At 39.3% G+C, this 21534-nt stretch overlaps 1 protein-coding gene across 1 annotated transcript in view; it reads left to right on the forward strand.

Annotated features, from left to right (window-relative positions):
- Nucleotides 1-21534, forward strand: part of celsr3 (cadherin, EGF LAG seven-pass G-type receptor 3) — a 137855-nt gene that overhangs the window by 31537 nt on the left and 84784 nt on the right. Inside the window, exons 4-7 of the mRNA XM_028014690.1 lie at nucleotides 15651-15873; nucleotides 18567-18682; nucleotides 19130-19218; nucleotides 19871-20028. Coding sequence (XP_027870491.1) covers nucleotides 15651-15873; nucleotides 18567-18682; nucleotides 19130-19218; nucleotides 19871-20028 — 586 coding nt within the window. The remainder of the gene's footprint in view (nucleotides 1-15650; nucleotides 15874-18566; nucleotides 18683-19129; nucleotides 19219-19870; nucleotides 20029-21534) is intronic.

Below are 21534 nucleotides of genomic sequence, written 5' to 3' on the forward strand. Positions count from 1 at the left end.
GCTTGCCCGGGGTTTTCATCAACACTGGAAACCTTGGTTTTCCACAGAGGGAGTCATATCTTTATTTTTATTTTTTCAATCAGAAACAGAAGTCTGCATCAGATCTGAGTCAGGTTTGATGCGTGAACAACTGCGCTGATGTCCCTTTGCAGCACACAAGCTCTGAAAAGAGATTAGTGTAGTGCCTACACATAACCTAACTTCAAAGAAAATCTAAATATTATTTTTTTCTCATCTGCCCGTCATGGCGGTGACGTTTTAAATTTGATGAGAACCCAAATGCAGAAACCAAGGGACTGGAAACAGCAGGGAACACGTCTAAGGTACTGAGGAGATTAGACTAGTGACAGCATAGAAATATAGAATAACAGTGATAATCAACTAACTAATAATCAAATAACTCCAAAACACAATGCACAAGATACAGAAGTCAGACAAAAAATAATCAGGGTGACGACAAAACACCATCAGCCTTAACTTAGTCAGAATTTAACTCTTTAAAAGAGAGGTTTCCTACTTTCCTACTGCGTAAATCGCTGTGAAAATCCCATGGATGTCTTGGTGTTGCATTACAGCTCTAACTTGGTGTTGTGTTAGAGCTTTAACTTGGTGTATTAAAGCTTTAACTCGGTGTTGTATTAAAGCTTTAACTCGGTGTTGTATTAGAGCTTTAACTCGGTGTTGTGTTCGAGCTTTAACTCGGTGTTGTGTTCGAGCTTTAACTCGGTGTTGTGTTAGAGCTTTAACTCGGTGTTATATTAGGGCTTTAACTCGGTGTTGTATTAGAGCTTTAACTCGGTGTTGTGTTAGAGCTTTAACTCGGTGTTGTGTTAGAGCTTTAACTCGGTGTTATATTAGGGCTTTAACTCGGTGTTGTGTTAGAGCTTTAACTCGGTGTTGTATTAGAGCTTTAACTCGGTGTTGTGTTAGAGCTTTAACTCGGTGTTATATTAGGGCTTTAACTCGGTGTTGTGTTAGAGCTTTAACTCGGTGTTGTATTAGAGCTTTAACTCGGTGTTGTGTTAGAGCTTTAACTCGGTGTTGTGTTAGAGCTTTAACTCGGTGTTATATTAGGGCTTTAACTCGGTGTTGTGTTAGAGCTTTAACTCGGTGTTGTGTTAGAGCTTTAACTCGGTGTTGTGTTAGGGCTTTAACTCGGTGTTATATTAGGGCTTTAACTCGGTGTTGTGTTAGAGCTTTAACTCGGTGTTATATTAGAGCTTTAACTCGGTGTTGTGTTAGAGCTTTAACTCGGTGTTGTGTTAGAGCTTTAACTCGGTGTTGTGTTAGAGCTTTAACTCGGTGTTATATTAGGGCTTTAACTCGGTGTTGTGTTAGAGCTTTAACTCGGTGTTGTATTAGAGCTTTAACTCGGTGTTGTGTTAGAGCTTTAACTCGGTGTTGTGTTAGAGCAGGGGTGGGCAATCCTGGTCCTCGACGGCCGGTGTCCTGCAACTCTTAGATGTCTCCCTGATCCAACACACTTGAATCCAACAGCTGAATGACCTCCTAAGTGCAGTCAAGTTCTCCAGAGTCCTGCTAATGACCTCATTATTTGACTCAGGTGTGTTGAAGTAGAGACACATCTAAAATTTGCAGGAGACCGGCCCTCGAGGCCTGGAGTTGCCCACCCCTGTGTTAGAGCTTTAACTCGGTGTTGTGTTAGAGCTTTAACTCGGTGTTGTATTAGAGCTTTAACTCGGTGTTGTGTTAGAGCTTTAACTCGGTGTTGTGTTAGAGCTTTAACTCGGTGTTGTATTAGAGCTTTAACTCGGTGTTGTATTAGAGCTTTAACTCGGTGTTGTGTTAGAGCTTTAACTCGGTGTTGTATTAGAGCTTTAACTCGGTGTTGTGTTAGAGCTTTAACTCGGTGTTGTATTAGAGCTTTAACTCGGTGTTGTATTAGAGCTTTAACTCGGTGTTGTGTTAGAGCTTTAACTCGGTGTTGTATTAGAGCTTTAACTCGGTGTTGTGTTAGAGCTTTAACTCGGTGTTATATTAGGGCTTTAACTCGGTGTTGTGTTAGAGCTTTAACTCGGTGTTGTATTAGAGCTTTAACTCGGTGTTGTATTAGAGCTTTAACTCGGTGTTGTGTTAGAGCTTTAACTCGGTGTTGTATTAGAGCTTTAACTCGGTGTTGTGTTAGAGCTTTAACTCGGTGTTATATTAGGGCTTTAACTCGGTGTTGTGTTAGAGCTTTAACTCGGTGTTGTATTAGAGCTTTAACTCGGTGTTGTGTTAGAGCTTTAACTCGGTGTTGTATTAGAGCTTTAACTCGGTGTTGTGTTAGAGCTTTAACTCGGTGTTGTGTTCGAGCTTTAACTACTTTCAGGTCTTTTCACTGTGGTCACTTATACATGCATATTGTTGGGAAATAATGCATCCTTTTTCAAGCATTTTTAATTTTCTTCTTTCTTCTTCTTCAGCTATTTGTATTTAAAGATACCACCATTTCTATGAAGGCAACAAAAACCCAAATGGGTAATAAAATATAGATTTCCTATGTGAGATTTCACATAATGCAAGATTTTGCTTTTCTGAGACAAAAGCATTAAACTGTTCATCAGGGATTAGTAGAAACAATACAGGATGAGGGATTTTTGATAGATTTTGACATTCTGAAACAAGTCACATTTGAAATACAACCGAGCCTTTAATGAGGATTCGGAGGTAAACGGTGAGAATGATGATTGTCTTCAAACCTGTCAGTAGTGGCAAATCTGTTTCATTTTCTGTTTATATTCCCATCTGTTTGGTTAAGTTTTAGGGTCCTCACTGATAAAATGACTTAATTCTGTGTTATGTGATTTACCAATTTATTGGTTTTTGGTTTTTATTGTTTATTTTTTTTGCCAGTTGTGTGTTGATTCTTGCGTTGTGTGTGAATTGTGAGACAGTTATTTTTTGTTTTTGGGCATGTGCACTGACTGATGGCACCTTTTGAATTTCGTTGTCCTTGTGACAATGACAATAAAGATTTATCTTACCTTATCTTATCAATACAGTGGCAATGCAGGCACCCTAAACTCATTCTACTTAACTCGTCTAAGCAACTCAGCTTTTTCTGGCAGCGGTTCTGTAGGAGACATTGCCGGGACTTGAGCATCAGTATCTTATGTAATATCACCGTAGTGACATGTATGCATGGAAACATGTTTTTGAAATAAATTTTATTTTGGTTTTAAATATCAAAATAAAGATAAAACCTGACAAAATCATGTTCTACGTTATGCCAAACTAGGTCAAAATGAGCTCAACTGATTTTACAGAAAAGTCTAGTGTTATAAGGAAACAAATGAGAAATACACTCACTGACTGAGTCTTTGGAAAAGAAAAATAAATCAGCTCTTAAGCGCCTGCAAATTTCTCGCGACCTGACATCTGCCTCCTTAAATAATTAATCTAAACTGGGAATGAAACAGCTGCTGTGGTGTTTTATATTAGTGAGTCCAAACCTCAGAGGATGTCTGCTGGCCAAAGAGCAAAACTGGTTGAAAAGTTGGTTTCTAATCTTCCACTTACTCAAATGTACGTTCATGACCACCAGATACGCTTCCTGTACAATCAAAATGTGCTTGTCAAATATAAAGATATTAAACATAAGGGCTATTTTTGATGTTGATACAGGTTTAGGGTTTGGTATTGGAGCATAAGTTTGGTTTGAAGTTTCACTAAAAAATTAACACTCTGTGTTGGGAGTCTAGTCTGCATGTACAGTACCTGCCAAAAGTGGAGAATAACCTCTCGTGATAAACTATGTCTGAATAAAACTAAAGTTCTGGCTGCTATCAGGCAGACACATCGTCTGTTCAGGTTCTGCTCAGCCAATCTTGCAAGATGCAAGATGTTTCCCATCTCCCATAATTTCTAGTAAGTACCGTGTAAGAGCAGCAGTGAAGAGAAGCAGCTGAAAATCTCAGTTTTGTAGAATTGTAACCTGTAAATCCTGTAATAATGTGGCTGTCAGAGCAGGGTTTTTAAAAAGCCTATGCCACACCACTCAAACATTGTAACTCCCAAAAAAATCCACTTCAAGCTAATCCTACACAAGGGAAGCTAAAGAACTGACGTAAAATTCAAAAAGCAGTCAAACAAACATCTTCAGATAACAATTGGTGGCGACCACTAATTATAACGGGTAAATGTGTAGGAGGACCATTTGTAGAAAACTGTTTTGATTTAATTTATAATGGCACTATCTGCTGAGATCAGCCAATATGTTTTACACAAAAAAGCCCAAACATCACTAAAACAGTACATTTCCCGAATAACACCCACAGTGGAGCTTTTTGTTTTCAATTTGGCATGATCCGTGTTATGTTCTTGTCCTTCAGCTTTGGGTTGTTTCTTCCCTGCAAGCCAACTTTACAATTGCTTCATATTCACCAGAGGCACACAAAAAAAGTATTCTTAATAGAAGAGCTGTATGAGGAGAAGTCCTCCCTCTTTACTCACATTTCCTGCACGGAGAATCGATAGTGAAAGTAAAAGTGCTCACTCCATCATTTTCTGTGTTGCCAATAAGTAACATCCATTTGAGTTATATTTCCATTAGAAAGTGTTTCTTCTTGTTAACAACAAGGGCTTCTTTTTAGTTTCAGCGTTGTGCTCTGGTGGTCCAGATGGCACATAGTGCCTTTTTATTTTAGAGACGTGCCTTCAAAAGCTCTTTTTGTGTTAGACGAGTTATCTGGCTCCAAAATCTAATGATATTTCCGCTTTAAAAAATTTCTCTTGTTACTTTTCCATCCATCAGTCTTTCCATAAACTGTTCTGTATTATGGGAAAATCCTTCTGGTGGCTTTTTAGGACACCCTGTAAATATGTGACAAGTTTCTATATTTAATTGATTTATTGATTTTTGCCTTGAGTGGTAGTTTAAGTGAACCCACTGGCTCATAGCGCCAAACTCTCATCATACCTTGTGATAAATGAGGTTAACTTATGAAAACGTAGAAAACAAGAAAAAAATGTTTTTTTATTTGTAACAGAAGTAGCTTTTACCTACATAGAAATTATTCCCTAGAAATAAAAATGCATATTCTGCGTCTCTGACATAAACAGCAGCACGCCATTTATTAGCTTTGAAAGTAGTCAGTGGTTTCAGGAAGTTCCCAGCAGACAGCGAACCTTACAGGTGTAGATAAAAGCCGACAGAAAGGGCAGGTATGTGATTACACCCGCTGTAACACAGGGGCAACGCCTCGCAGAGCTGAATGATACAAAGAAAAGATTCATGAGATGCAAGGGAGTCGCAAGTCAGAGAGACGGAAGTCAGAGAGACGGAAGCGAGGATCCGAACTAAATTAGTTTGTGAGAGGATAAACTGGTGAACGGCGAGAAGAGAGGACAGAGACAGAAATTAAATCTGTTGGTTCTGCAGAAGTAATTTATATTTTTACACCAGGGGAGATAGAAGCACAACATAGGAGTTAGTAACACAGAACAAGCTGGAGAAGAAATGCGGTAGGCAGAGATCAGATTAGTTTTGGGTGTGATAAAGTAGATATGCGTGTTAGACTGAGAAATCTAATCCTGCCGATAGGGAGAGGAGACAGATCCCACACAGAGAGCACATTAACCGGATGAAGCTTGAGAAGAAAAATGCTCGATATAAGCAAATGCTACTTTTTATCACCAAAATGGGCCGGGTTTAAAAGTCAAGACAGGAAGCAACGTGGGAAGAGGAGACAGTTGGGAAGAGAAGGATTTATAAATGAAGAAAAAGACAAAAGGGTAGTCTGTGATCTTTAATCAGACTGGACGAAATTACAAGCGACAGGAAATGGAATTAAATCAAAGATGGACACAAAATACATTTTTTATAGCTTCTTTAAAATAACACATCACAAAAGCAGAGTGCACACCTGAACTTTTTGCAGCACAGGAACATTTTTTTTAGTATTTTACTTTGAATAACAAAAACTTTAATATTTTTTGTATATTTAAGCTAAAGATTATTCATGCCCCTGTCACAGTTAGATGCACAGGCTTCAGTCAAACGTTTTCTTTCTGAAAGTGAGCCAAGCAGCTCACAAACGTTAACATGACGTATAAGGAGTGGAGGTTTTGAAAACAACATCTGCTTTAATTTACACGTTTGCCAATTCTAAACTGGCTATGAATAAAAAAAAATACCTTTATTGGCATTAAAGCAACTAGTCAACAATTATTTTAAAAAATCATAAAGTATATGTTGACACAGAAATATGGAAATATGGTGTACAAATTTTAGCAGCATGTCTAATATTTTGCCTCATGTATTTCTGAAATTATTTTTGTAGGACATGTGAATGTAAAGTAACCAGAGGCAGGAATGAGCGTGAACACAGAGCCAGCTATAAAGGTCATGGAGCTAATTATGCAGGACACTGAAACTCTCTTCGGACTGCAAAAAAATCTATGTTTTACATCAATTATTTTGATGAGGCAAGAATTTTCTAGTTTCTTTTTAAGAAATGTATTTTCATGTTCAATTTATTCGTTTTCTTTTGTCATTTTATTCTGTGAATTTGAGCAAAGATTCTAAAATTGTAAAGAAAAACATTTGAGAAACAATAATTAGTTATTTAAATTCCGCTGTGGTTTAAACACTAGAATAACTAGCTGATCCTTGTTTATTACACAGTATTTGGACAGTTTTTCAGCGTACAAATACCTTATTAAAGATTTGCAGGGCACAACAGTCTGACGTTTAAGAGTCATTTGTGGAGAGAAAGTAAAACAAACTCACTTAGCTGTATAGCGAGTCTGACACCTGGGAGAAAATGCAATGAAAGTGATGGCGAAAGAAATCACTTCTGAGCTAAAACGCTGAGGATGCTTCAAGAATCGGAGTTAAGATTACATGTTGAAGAAAAAAAAGGTAATTTTGAAAGAAAATTGAAGAAAAGCAGCTTGAATAAAACGTTTAAAGTGGGAGATGAGTTAGAAGTAGAAACAAACAGTTTGAGAAGATGGCTAAAGAGGAAGATGAGGGCAGCGGGTTGTTGGGTAGATAAAAGCCATTCAAAGACAGGAGAGCCAGGGACGAAAAGAGATAATGGTATAGAATGGATTCAGCGAGTGACATTCATTATAAAGGTCATAAACCGAGTGACTGATTGTGTCTCTTGTGCGTTGAGACTGGGCAACAGAGAATTAAGTGAGTGCCATCAGTTCCTAAAATGATCCGTTTTTCAAGTAGCCGGAGGAAACAGGGGTGTCTAAATACACAATAGGCACTATTTATAATATGCATGTTGAATGGGAAAAAAGAATCTTACTGCAGTGGGCATAATTTGCAGAACTAAGTGGGATAAATGAATAAAAGAGTTTGGTGAGGACAGGAAAAGGAGGCAGGGTTTGTTTTAGGAAGATAACGCTAAGAGCTGTGAGGTGCAGGTTCAGGCTCCTCGAGGGCATTTCTGGTTTCTTTTAAAAGTGAACAATTCAGATCAGATCAAAACTTTATAGTCAGTGAATATTCACATGACCTTGCTGTTTCTGTACCAATCAATTAGAAAGTAGTTATCTTCGGTGTTCCTGTTTTCCAAAGGATGAAGGACAGACGTTTTGTATACTTTGGTGCTAAACACCCGTATAAATTAATGTTATGTAAAAAGAAAAAGAAAAAAACATAATTTCCTTGTATTACCATAAAAAAACACAAATGTGTACTGCACAGTCTATCTTTCACATTTCACATTTTCTGTCACGGTACATCCAAAAACTGCCGATGTATTTCGTTGGGCTTTTATGTGATAAATCTTCAAAGTGCCAAAATGCAGAGTAAGAGGAAAATTATGTAAGCTTTTAGCATTTTTTTTTTACCAATACTTCTAAATAAAGTTACCAACCCAAATCACAATATGAGGACCATGTTGATCTGCAAAGAATATTTTGCGGGCTTTAAATGTTATACATTCATGTTCCAGGTATGAACTCTCGTTGCTTTTGCTGTCGACACCTGATACGCCACAGAAAAGGCGTATCAGAAGAGAAACGATAATGAAGGAAGAGAAGAAGAAGAATCACAAAATATGAATGTCATATTTAAACAATAATGTTCCAGTTGCTTGTTTTTCGAACATTTTCCAGCTTTTCTTTTTCTTCTTTTTTGACAGACTAGCATCAAAGAAGCCATTGTTTGCAGGTTTCCACAATGAGCTGAGTCAGCAAGCATGTGCAAGAAGGTTCGGTGATCAGACGAGACCAAAATCAAACTTTTTGTCCTACAAGCAGGCTCTGTTCAGTTTCTGAATGTGTAAAGCTTGTTTGAGACACACCAGAAAATACCTGTTGCTGTAGTCGAAATAAAACAAAGTTCTTCAAAGTGCTGATGAATTTTTGCACAACACATGACCCTTACTTTCACTTTACAGTTTTGCTCTCTGTGTTCTTCGATCACATAAAGTACCTTGAAATGCCTGCATGTGGAAATGTGAAAAGGTTGAGGGCATATGGTTATTTTTTCAAGGCGTTGTATCGGATACTTTTACTGAAATTGATTTTGACCAATAATGTTAACTTAACCTGGACCAGATCCTTCTTCCTCTGTGCTTTTGTTTCTTCAAGTCTGAAGAGGCGTTCCCAAGAAGACCTTCAGATTTTACAAACAAAGCCCGAGATTTGAAAGGAATAAATTGGCACCGCACAAATACTCACTGTAGTAGTGAGATCACTGACACACTAATAAATAATGAAGTACACTACGAAGCTGTTTGACAGCAGCTTTCCTTGGATGACACATCCCTGAAATGATCCGTCCTCAGACTGTCGGCTGGCCAGTGTCGTTTCATGACATCATCTCTATTTTTGCCTCTGGGCTCAGATTCCCGTCGAAAGGGCGCAGCAGACTGTGTTTATGGTTATTGATTTTATACATCAAAGTCACAGTCTCTTCAAACAGTGCCTGTGTTTTACTTCTAGCCGAAACATTTGTTCCAGTTTTGTACAGCTTATCTTTGTTTTTCTTGCAAGTTATTTCTGCTTGCTTGCAGCGCAACAGTTGGGAATTTTGTCCCACCCTGAGAAATGTGAATCTTTGCATAACTTTGTTTTAAACAAGTAGTTAAAACACTGCATGTGGTCTAAGCGTCGTAAAGACGCACAAGTAAGGAAAAGCAAGTGCAATAGGAAGGAGTAAGGGGAAGCAAGTGGGAGCGTGCTGGCCTCTGGGGAAGCACCATGTGTTGGGCTGGAGGAAGAGGAGGAGGAGGAGGGCCATGGGGCGGAGCGAAGCGAGATGCCGGGGGCGGGGGGGTTGAAGAATACCCGCTTTGATGAATAAAACATCTGCGTGAATGAAGGGGCGGTGTGAATGCATTAAGGCAGGTGCAGAGGAAGAAAAGGGAAAAGAAGAAAGAAAGGGTGAGATTTGGAGAGAGAAAGAGAGAGCGGGAACGGAGGGAATTGTAGAAGGACGTAAGCAAGGAAGAAACATGAGGATGCAGGGAGGGAACACGAGAACATAACGTTACATTAATGAAGTAATAAATTCAAACTGGGAGCAGAAAAATATGTCTCGATATGCTTCTTGAATTCTGGACAAGGTGTGAGAATCACACAAGCTGGAATGTGCTGGTAGGTGCGTCCCAGTGAAAACATAGATGGGATACATGAAAATGTTAACACTAGGCATGGGCTGGAATGTGATCCTCATGCTGAACACGTTGATGTAGCTGGTTAGTTAGGCTATCTGCAAAGGTAGCTAGCCTGCACTCAGCTGCTTAACACTCTTAAGTTATTAACCGGTATTTAAATCAGGGTAATTGCTGGTGCACATTTACCTTTGGTGTAACTGTTTATGTTTTTATATATGTATTTTTTTATGTATGTAGAAAAGCGTTTTGGTTCCAATAAAGGATTTTGGAGCCAAAAGCACAGAAAAGCTTTGATTTTGGTTCCAAAAAGCATTTCTATTATAGAAGAGCTTTACTCCCTGGTTCACAAATGTGGAGAAAACGCCAATCACGCCAGCACTTATTTTAGTATTACAACAAATAAAAAATTAAACCATAACTTTTTAAAATCTTGGTATTCTTTGGTGCTAAACACCTGCATAAATTAATATCATGTAAAAAAAAAAATAAACATAATTTTCTTGTATTGCTATAACAAAAAATATGCTTTGTGTACTCTGTTTTAGCTTAAAACAAAAAATAATTCATTTTACCACAAAAACAATATTACATATTGACAGTTTTAACAACGGGCTGAACTCCTTAAGTTTGCAGATCACAAGTACTTGTGATTTTCACAGCTTGAAAATTTTTTCCAAACGACCAAATTTATCTACTTGAAAGCGAGGAAAGACGATAGTAGCTGTCTTTTTCAGCCAGCTGACCAGCAGTGTACAACAACAGTCTGAGGACGGGGGAGTGCTGTATCACTCTTTGTTCCACGGCAAACAGTCACTGTTTCTGAAGTCACATCAAATGACTTAAACCATCAAAACGGTCTGAGGCCGTTTCTATAAAGTTGCTCATAGCCGGTATAATGTAGCATTCATCTATATCTAAGCACGCGCGCACACACACACACACACACACACGAGTCTTCTTTGTGCTGCTGAACATTTTAAGCGATCCAATTATAGTCAATAGAGCTGTCAAACTGCTTTATGTTTGTTAAAACATGGGACTGCAAAAGCAGTTATTAGTGGCAGTGAAGTGGAGTAAAAAGTTTAATGATCCCACCTGACATGTTGCTGTAATTTTCCCCATTTGCCTTCAGTAGGGCTGTCTGCATGACGCGTCTCACTCTATATGCTCTTCTTTGTTCGGCTGCATGTTTCTATTAAATGCCATCTCGCCTGTGTGGCTGTGTGGGCGTGCTCGCTTCCATTATGGTATGCTCATTAAAAACCATCTGTGCATGCAGCTTATGCATGCTTTTTTTTTTTTGCATGAATTTCTAAGTGCTTTCTTGCAATAGGACTCCCACTGTTTTGTAATCGCTTGACCTTTGTGTCCGTCTGCATGAGGAACCGCACACCATTTCCCTACTCCCGTGTTGTGTGTGTCGCGCTGCTGTTGATCAATGGGAGCCTCGATGGAGTTCACACCTTACGAGACAAGAAATAAACCCATCTTTGATTCAGTCTGAGAAACTGTGTCTGCTGGTTTTCTAACTATAATTACAATGCATACATTCCTCTGGATGCGGATTTTTGTTTGTTCTCTTTTTGATATTGTACATCTGCATGCACATATGTTTTATTTTTTTTTGCCTTTTTGACTGTCTTCCTTTAGCCAATTTATTTTCTGTCTGTCAACTTGAGCTCAACTCTGTGTGCATAACAAACAGTGTATGTCGGGTTGTGTGTGTGTGGATGCGTTTGTAGCTGTCTGTGTTAAGGTCTCACCTCACGCATAATTCATGAGTATTAATGCGTATTTATTTATTTTAATATTAATGAGAGGGTCTCTACGGATGAGCGGTTGCTGCAAACAAAAGCAGGAATATGGAGTGGTGGTTCTCCCAGTCTATATACTTCACTTTTTTTGTTTTTTTTTCCAATATAATTGCTTCCCTGTTGTGTACACTCACAGGCGAGTGTAGACTTAACCTGCGATGACCGGCGTCATGAGGGAAGGCAAAACACGGACAGGCAGATGTGATCATTCTGAAACGTCCCCAAGTCGTTGTAAGCTGAGCTGGGATTGTGTCTGGGTGTCTCTGTATGGGTGAGAGCGTTCGCATCCCCGGGGGGTTCGACGCAGCCGCGGTGTGAAAGAGAGAGTGCTTGTCAGCCAAAATCGGGAAGATACGGGCCCGCCCGGAGCCATGGCAAATTAAGTGAGGCAGAGAAACAGGGTGATTAAAAGCAGAGTGGACAAACTGCGAGAGAGTGATATATGGAAGAAAACACGGCTCAGATAAACGGCGACAGCCATCGAGAGTCGGGCCAAGAAACAGAGACCTCTTATTAATTGATGAGATCAGGTGGGTGCTAACAAATGAAGTGGATTTTTTTTTTTTACAAGGATTTGATGCTTTATGCATACAGTGCTGAATATTCATATCCTGATACACATGTTCACATTTTACCTTGTTAAAAAACACAAACTTCAATGATTTACTGGGAACATTTTGGTGATAGACTCAACAAAAAGAATCCAGTTTCACACGTTTGATCTGAATCATTACTTTATAGCTCAGATTGTTTGTTGTTGGCCTGTTTTCTTCTCTCTGTTGGTAAAAAAAGAATCCCCACAACATCATACCACCACCACCACCACCACCGTGTTTCAAAGTGGGCAGTGTGTGTTCAGGGTGGTTGGTGTTTTGCTTGTGGTCAAAGCGTAGAATTTGGTCTAAGCTGTGTTTCTGCTTGTTTGCTGTATCCCAAAGGTGACTCGTTGCAAACTACAAACAGGACTTCCAGAAGCGGGTTCTCTCTCTCTCTTGACACTCTTTCAAAAAAGCGAGGTTTGTGAACGCACCACTAACAGTTGTCCTGTCAACAGACTGGATTTCTTGAAAAGTGAAATGGTCATGAAGATATTTGCGAGGAGAAATCATGGTTCAAATAAACAGGAAATGATCAAGAGTCCAGAGAATACTCGTTGACAGCTGAGGTCAGATTAATCTTGGAAATGCCGTGAAGCAGCTGAATGTTCTTGTAAAAGCTCCCAAAGCTTTAGAAATAACAGCGTGCCATTCGATTTGTCCTGTGTCAGATAGACTCCGTATCAACATGTGAATCAGACATGTGAGTTTTTACAGCCTTCCTCTTGGTGTGTTTCTTTGACTGGCCCTGCAGAATCTTTATGTGTTTCTCTAAATGTGTGTTTTTTTTGCTGTATGTGGGATGGCGGTCTGGAAGTGGCCGTGTCTTGCGTGTGTCATGTCAAATTTATATCTAATTGGTCACGAGGAAAGGTGAGGACTTTTATTGACTCACAGCTGCGGTGCTGTATGCAGGCGTGTGCGTGTCTGTGTGTGTGTCCCTGTAAAGATGTGAGGTCGCTGCCAGCGGCTTCTCTGGCATCTAAAAGCAGCGAAAACAAAGTGCCAGCAAAGACAGTTACATGATCAAACCCGACAGCCTCGAGGGCAGGGGCAATGATCCATGTATGTGTTGATGTGTGTGCGTATGAGGTAGAAAGAGAGGGAAATAAAGTGTTTATGTCCGTTTTGGATATAAAATATATCTGCATTGTGTTAATTATTGATGTGTTAGCAATTTGGTTTTGTTTTGTCTGGTATCTCACTGTCTGTGTGTATTTTGGGGCCGTCAGCAGGTTCTAAAGTGGGTCCTCAAGGAGCCATCTGTCTTTAGGCTACTTTCAAACCCGTCTGCTCTGCCGATGCGAGGGGGCAGTGTGTGTGGGTGTTCTTTGTGTGCAGCTGCTAAATGTCAGACAGTGTGTGTGTCCAAATGCGCTCAAGGAAAGGTGAAAAGAGAAAGTCAATGTGCTTCCTTATGTACCTATTTCTGCAGTGCTTCTGTTTGCGTGTGTGAGAGGGGGTGGAGGGTGGGGGGGGGGGGTTCAAACTCACTAAAACACCCCAGACTAGCACTTTCTTGACTCGCAGCCAAATTTGTGTTTATTCCCGTCTGCAGATTTGTTCATGCTGTTTTTGTTTTGCCACCCAGTTCCGAAGCAACAGAATTGAGTCAACAGGAAGATATTTCTTTCTCTTTATATCCTGCAGAGATGCACCTTCAGCTTCAAACAGCCTCAGAATATCTCATGGCTTTAAGGAGGAAACTTTCAAATGTAATTTTGATTTCTTTTAAAAGGATGGAAAATATTAGCCTGATGCAAACGCGGCTAGAAATTAGCATAGCTTCATCCATTCTCTAATCAAGGAGGAATTAAATTTTTTAGCATTCTAATAAACCACTGCCATACATGTTAAATAATTATAAAAACTCCCATGTTGGAAAACCTCCTTTAACTCGTCAGAGTCCCACACAGTATTTGTTGATCCACGGAGCAGCAGAGAGACTGATTAGCTGATTGCATATCTGAATTTCTGTTTTCAAAACCAAAAGACATGATCAATTTCCCTGGTTTTTAGAACCTTATGAACCGTAAAATATTCAACATGCACAACCATGTAGTCAGAGTAACGTGTTCAATAACAGGATCTCATAGCATAGTCATGAGAGGAAGGTGTAATTTGGGGACCAGCCTTGCTTTTTGCAGAAGATGTCGATCTCTTGGCCCCATCAAGCCGGGACCTTCACCGTGAAGTGGAGCGGGTCCACAGAGTGAGAGTCAGCTTTGTTAGGTCTGAGCCAATGGTTCTCCACCTGCTCTTGTTGGGTTGTGGGGGTCGGTCTCTACTTCAGGCGGAGGGCTTCATGTGCTTTGGTGTGTTTTTTCACGTGGGTGGCTTTGGAGAAGGATGGACAGGTTGGTGCAACGTTTGCAGTATTGCAGGCACTGAGAAGGTCTTTCTTGTTGGAAACATTAAACTCTAGATTTTCTGGTCTGTCTTCACTCTGACTGACCTTTATCTTTTCTGGGTCACGGCTGAAGAAAAGAGATCATGAATACAGAAGCAGAGGTATGTTGAGATGCTCCATCATCTGTGCAGAGCTGCTGTTCCACATTGAAAGAAGTGAGTTGAGATAGTTGGGGCAAAATCTAATCAGGATGCATTGATTATGCTAGTTGTTTCCCCATAAGACATTGTGACTGGATAAATCTTTCACCGAATTTTTCTGTCATCAGTAAGTAGCTCACCCTTCTGTTCGATAACAGAAACACATACTGTATTAACCAAGTGGACACTTCTTTTCTCCAATTAGTGCTTCCTCCACACGGCAAAACCAGGGGGTGAACTCTTGTAAATAGCTTTACATTCATTTTCCCCCAATTAGTAAAATAGACGTTTACTGTTTGGTGCGGAGAAACGACCAAACTGGTTTCTCACTGCTTGAATTAAGAACTTTTTTAAAAGTCTGTCTTTCCTCTCCTTACCATAAACCCTTTGTATGTAAGTAAGTCGCACTCAGTGCTTTTCATTAAGGATTTCTGTATGACTGGTCAGAACTAGTTTTTGAAGAGACAAGCCCTGACTTTACTTTACTGTGTTTACTGTTCATGTCTTTTAAAAAGAAACATGTAAAAGTTTCTTTGCACTAAATTAAAAAACAACAACAAAATGGTTGAAATAAATCATTAGGAGCCCATAAAAAATGTAGAATCCATGAACTATTTCACTGAAGAGTGTGACTAAACTACTTACAGGTAGTATATAATAATCCAGCTACACAATTTCAGGATTAGAATAGATTTAATCTGCTATCCTGACCCTTTCTGATGCATTTTCCCTGAGTACTCACTTAGTGCCTCATGCAGCCTCATTTTAAAGAGTATTTAATCTGAGCCAAAGGTATTAACCAGAATGTTTGTCACAGAGGTAAAGATCTGCCCGTCTGAATGATGCTCGCCTAAAGCATCTGCTTTTTTCACTGGCTTGTTTTTATCCCACTTTAAAGAAATACTTCCTGAAAAGGATCTCTGTATTTCAGGGTGTTTGTTTCCTCTTATATGTAACATCTGATAACTCCGCATATCATCCCACAGTGTAGTAGCTCTGGGGTGAAACAAGAACTGTTTTGCAGCAAGTGTGTATTTTCTAAAGGTTTAGTTTCATCTGCTTCATTCGTTAACATATAAACTGATAATTTATTTTCCTTATTTCAGGTGACCGATGTGAGTTGGACCGGAGGCAGGGTCGGTGCGTGTCCGGCGTGTGTCGTAATGGAGGGACATGTCGGGAGCTTTCCGGTGGAGGTTTCCGCTGTGAGTGTCCGCCGGGAGGCTACGAGCGGCCGTACTGCACCGTCACCGCCAGGTCTTTCCCACCGAAATCCTTCGCGATGTTCCGGGGCCTCAGGCAGAGATTTCACCTCTCCATTTCATTGAGGTCAGTAGAGTTTAAAGCGCACAATTAGAAAGTCTTTCTTTGTAGCTTGTCTTCTGTCTGCTCCCGTACCTCATCGTCCAGACTCTGGCAGACTGAGATCCTTAGGTATTCATCTGTGATTCTGGCTTCCCTCACAGAGCATCTTCTCTTTAATCTATCCATTTCATCTCTATGTGAGATCAATCCTGCAACTCATCTTTTCTCCCGTTGCCGACTCCCTCCATTGAGGAGGGCCGTTTCTCCACACACTTCTCTTTCATCTGCCTATTTGCTGGTTTCAGTAGCATCTCTGCGACCTCCTGTCCTTAAAATTCATCTTCTTATCTTACATCTAACTCCCGTTTTTGTCTCCTATCCTTTAGGCTTACACATGGGTGACCTCAATCTTTTCATGTCAGATCAGGAAAATAAAAAGCTTGGTTTTCAGGGCTGATAAGATGTGTTTGTTTTTTTTTTAAAATAAGTTGGACATAAATGTTCAACTTATTTAATTAAGAAAGGCTAATAAAAGGATTTGTTTTTACTTCTGTGAAGTAAATGAATGCATATATAAAGTCTTATGAGCTTGTCAGAACATTGTTTACTAATAAGCTACCAATTAACTATAGTTTCCAGTCTTGCTTTGTCTGCTTTTGATTAACTCTACTAGTAAGCTACGACCCCCACACTCATTTGTCTGCAGCCTTTTAACATGCCAATTGGATCTCCAAGGGAGATCTCAAGGAGTGGCCATGCAGGATTATGGGATGGTTGCCATGGGTGAAGTCATCTAATGATAGTTGCTAAGGTGATGTTGCCCGTGGGGTTGTTGCTGGCCTGATACGGCCACCATTAGTGGTTTCTGCGAGACGTCAGTCGTGGGTGCCTTAAAGCGCTGCGTCTGATTTGTTCTATTGATTTGTGGCATCCATTTGTGTAGCGATGATAAGTGGAGGAATGAAGTTAAGGGCTAACAGGGGGTCTTTCTTAAGGAGAGCCTTAATTTATGAGCTTTTAACAAATCTGTTAACGTTACTTCTTTATAGAAGATAGACCGATTGATGCTGGATGCTCCAAGCCCTGTTACAATAAGCAATAAATCAATTATTCGCATGATAAATTAAAACAGGCTCAATAACGTCCACTTGCACGATTTATCGTTTTTCTCTCTCTCTACCAAAAACTGGATAACAAAAGTCTTCATTCTGGCATGTTGGTCTTAACTTAACTGAAGGACAATTTTATTTTTGGTTGTTTTATTTATTTATGTTGGATATTTAAAATGTCCTCCAGTTCCGGTGTTAAATGTTCATTCAAATTTAAGATATTAACAAAGCTACACAATATACCAACCTAATTTTACAAAAGGGCATACTCTTTTTATAGGAGGTGTTAAATAAAATTGTCACATATAAGCATTGTGCACAGGTAGCACTTAATTTTCACTTATTTTTTAGTTTTTACAAACATACTTGCATTCACACTGCAGCACAGCTTCTTGCTTCAGGAGGGTAGAACAGTGTTCAGTGTTCATAGAAATAAATAGTCATAACAGGCCTACTCGGTGAAACTAGTTACACACACCAGGTTAGAAGGTTAGTAATATGATTTATTATTAGTAATAAAATCGTTTTTTGTCCTGCTCGCCTACACTCAGGTACCCTGAAACATCTCATTAAGAGCTGAGAAACGGACGCCACAGTCGTAGTTTCTAAGTTTCTTTGACTTTCGATGTTTTGTGACATAGGTTAGAACTTTGTTTACAACTACAAAAAATGATTGTAAAGGTCTTGTATTTGTAACCCACTGTGTTAAAGTATTGGTAATTATTGCGCTACTGAACTGAGATATGAAAACACAATGTTTTACCCTGCGGTAGAAACGTATTTACAGCCCAGTTGGGGAAAAGTGTGAGTAGACAAGCTGTTTTTGTTTTGTTTTTTTTCCAGACATTTTTCATTTCTTCAGCTCTACTGGAAGTCATAGCCGACTGACGAGTTGAACCAGTTTTAGGAAAAGAAATTATAACGACGACATAATATTTATACATGCAGTTTTATTGCTAGTGGGAATAAGACGCTTCATTTTGATGAGGAGTTCAAATCATGAATTTCCCCAACAGTAATTACACTATCTAGAAGATGTAAAGCACCCTTCTTTGCATATGTTTGCTCCCTCTAGTTGTGTGCATCTCTGATACATTAACTCTGCAGACAAAGGTCAGGATGCTCCTTTTTTTCTCCTGTTTCTGGAGGCATGTAGAGATTTGATCTGCATGCATTAAAAGATGGCATAATGACACGTCGGATGCACAAGGATGAGACTAGAGTTTATGTAGACGAGAAATTATCCCCAGATAAGGTTTTATGACGGATTATCTTATGTTTTATAGAAAGCTTTTCTTCTCTGTAAATTTCTACACACTGCAGCTGTTCTGTATTGTAAGAAAATACTTACAAGGATTTGTAACTGTATAAAGTTTAACCTTCTAGACTTTATGATTTATTCAGCCGTATCACACATTAATTATCTCTTAGCTTGAACAAAGCTGAACCTGACCTTAAACATTGGCGGAGTTAAAAATATGGTCTCCTGGGATGATTGGGTTGTATCTATTTAACCTTCCTGGTAGTTTGTAATACTATCATAACGCCTGTTCACCAATACTTATTGGATGAATCATAGGGTTGTGTGTGTGTGTGTGTCTTGTCTAGTTTTGCCACTCTGGAGAAGAGCGGTCTTCTCTTCTACAACGGACGCTTCAATGAGAAACATGATTTCATCGCACTGGAGATCCAAGAAGGACAAGTGGTCTTCAAATATTCCACAGGTACTTCATCAGCTGAAGAGTGAGGCTCTGCTTAACACTGTTTGTATTCCCAGAAGAAAGCTTTGTGGGAGTGTAAATATAGCGCATACGTCTACTGTATTTTTCTCATAAAGCTGTAAATTTTGTTCATGCCTCATGAACATGTGAAGGCTGTGGAAAGGAATTTCCCCACAGGGACGATAATATCTAATTATCTGTCTCCTTGTGCCTCCAGGGAGGAAATGCTTTGAGTCAAAACAAAGAGAGTAATGTTGTTGAATGAAAATTAATTCATTTTGCACACGGAATCGCAAAGATCGTTGTAAATGAGCGCATTTATTTTAATCAGGACATACAACAGGCCATATTCCTGCATCACTCTCAAAAGTAAAGTGTTTCTAAGATGAACAAGCACAACCATGATGCCACCTGCTCAGGTTTAACACGTCTTCCTCCATCCGCCTCCAGGTGAGTCGTCCACTCAGGTGAGCCCCTTCCTGCTCGGAGGCGTGAGCGATGGAAACTGGCACACGGTTCACATCCATTACTACAACAAGGTGGGTTTGCCACGCGCCGCTCCCTGCGAACCTCCACAATTTTCATCCCTCGACTTTGATCTCTGATTCCTGTTTCGCTTGTTGTTTGTGCTTCTGATGTGTTGGCAGAAAAGTTTTCCGTGCTGACGGAGCACTTTGATTTGAGACGATTTGTTTCTGCGTGTGCTTATTTTTTTATGTGGGCGTTTGCTTGTCCCCATTATTCTCATGCATATTTGCTGCACATCTCTTTTAATTTTCTACATTGTTTTTTTTTTTTTTTTTTTGCTTCATTTTCTTCAGCCGGCTACACGCTATGTGAGTATGAATGTGTGTCATGATGCACAAAAACATCCCTCTTCCTTTTATACTGCCATGCTTTCCCTTTTTAAAACTAAAACCCTGATGGAAAGATTAGGAATCTCTTCTGCCTGCTGTTCTTTGTTTTTGCTAAATTTCTGCTTTTACTTCTTGTCACACTAACTATGATTCCCCCAACCTTTTTTTCATTAACATTTAATACTGTAGCACAGTGTTTCTCAACCGTGGTTCTTAGATTTAATAAGCAAAAGCTGTTCTCTTTCCTGCATGTCATCTTAACTCAACTTGTTTCATTCTCTTCTAGCTCTTTGGATTGGTTTTTAATCCTGCGTATGTAAATGTATGTGTTCAGCCCAGACGCAGTTTGATCGGAGAAGCCCAGGGTCCGTCTGACGAGAAGGTGGCCGTGGTGAGCATCGACGACTGCGACACGGCTCTCTCGCTTCGCTTCGGTACGCAGCTTGGAAATTATAGCTGTGCTGCACAGGGCAAACAGACCAGCAGCAAGAAGTGAGTTTTTTTCTCTTTATTTGTTCTCTTCTCTAATTACATAAAATAGATTTTTTGTTTTTGTTTTTTTGGAGCTGAAGTAAAAACAACACATTGTCAAGATCTGTGGTTTTTCTTGTGTTTCTATTTAGGTCATAGGCCTGTCACGATAACTAATTTTGCTGAGCGATTAATTGTCTCAAAAATTATTGCGATAAACAGTAATATTGTTTGAAGACCTTCTTACACTGATTTAATGGAAATGACGTAATAACGCATGCGATTTTCTGCCAAAGATAGATGCATTTTATTTTCAAAAGAACACTAAACACTGGAATTGATAAACAAAATAAACACAACAACCAAAAACAAAAATAAAATGGATTCTCAGTCTCCATCAACAAAAAATGTACTTGAATAAAAACTAAACAACATAAAGCCAAAGTGGAAATAAATACTGCATTCAACCAAAAGAGTGCAGATTATGAAGTCTGTATACTAGATTGCCCTTCAGTAATCATTAGATTTAAATAGAGAAGATGGGCACATCGACTACCTGATGCAATAGTTCACACTACATGATTTTCTGCTGCTATTTTTACGACAATCTTAGAACGTCGGCCGTTCTAAGATTGTCGCTTACGATTTCATAATAACCCATCATCCTGTAGTGTGTGGTGTGTTATGGTAGATCGTTGTTGCCGCTCCCATCTAAATAAGGGGTTTTCCCAGACTGGGAGCGAGAATGCAGCCTGTCGAATGTGACAGGTAGCCAATCAGAAAGCATGGATTCTCCTCCATGCTTTCTCAGGGGAAATTACAGAGGGAAATCCCAAACAGCTGACACAGCGCAATGGAGATGGAGATGATTCACATTGGAGATGATATGTGGAAACAACATTAATGTTTATTCAACATGCAAAGAATATAGAAATGACAAGAGGAGGAGTTGGAGCGAAATTGCTACCGCAGTTGATAAACCCACATAAATAGGTTATAATGATTTTCATTCAGTCAGGACTTTACGCTGACACTAGCCACATGCATTGCAGGCAGATTGTAGTAAAGCATTGATTAATGCCTGGTTTTAAAATTAGTTAACTGAACTTGTAGCCATTATTTTGTGCCCATTGTTGGACAACACACGGCAGGAAGGAACCGATCGAACCGTTATACCTAGGATTTCTGTGGGCTAATGTGTGATCTCTCAGGTATTGAAAATAGGTCGACAATCGGCCGATAGCTCTAAGATCGTGTAGTGTGCGCTGGGCATTACACATCATTTTAGATTTTTCTCAAATATCAATACAAGAGAACAATAACTTTTCAAATTGTTTTATAATCTTTTGTATGATATTTGTCTCATTTCATTTCACAGACATTTTATTTGAATAAAATAATCTTAGTTAATCTGCTAGGAGTAAATTTGCTATATTCAGAAGCTGATTTTGAATCTAAATTTCTAATCTTTGCTTATGTTTAGTTTTATGCTATTCTTGATACATTCACTGGTTATTTTTTAATGGA

Source organism: Xiphophorus couchianus, chromosome 1 (assembly GCF_001444195.1).
Source record: "Xiphophorus couchianus chromosome 1, X_couchianus-1.0, whole genome shotgun sequence".
NCBI lineage: Eukaryota > Metazoa > Chordata > Actinopteri > Cyprinodontiformes > Poeciliidae > Xiphophorus > Xiphophorus couchianus.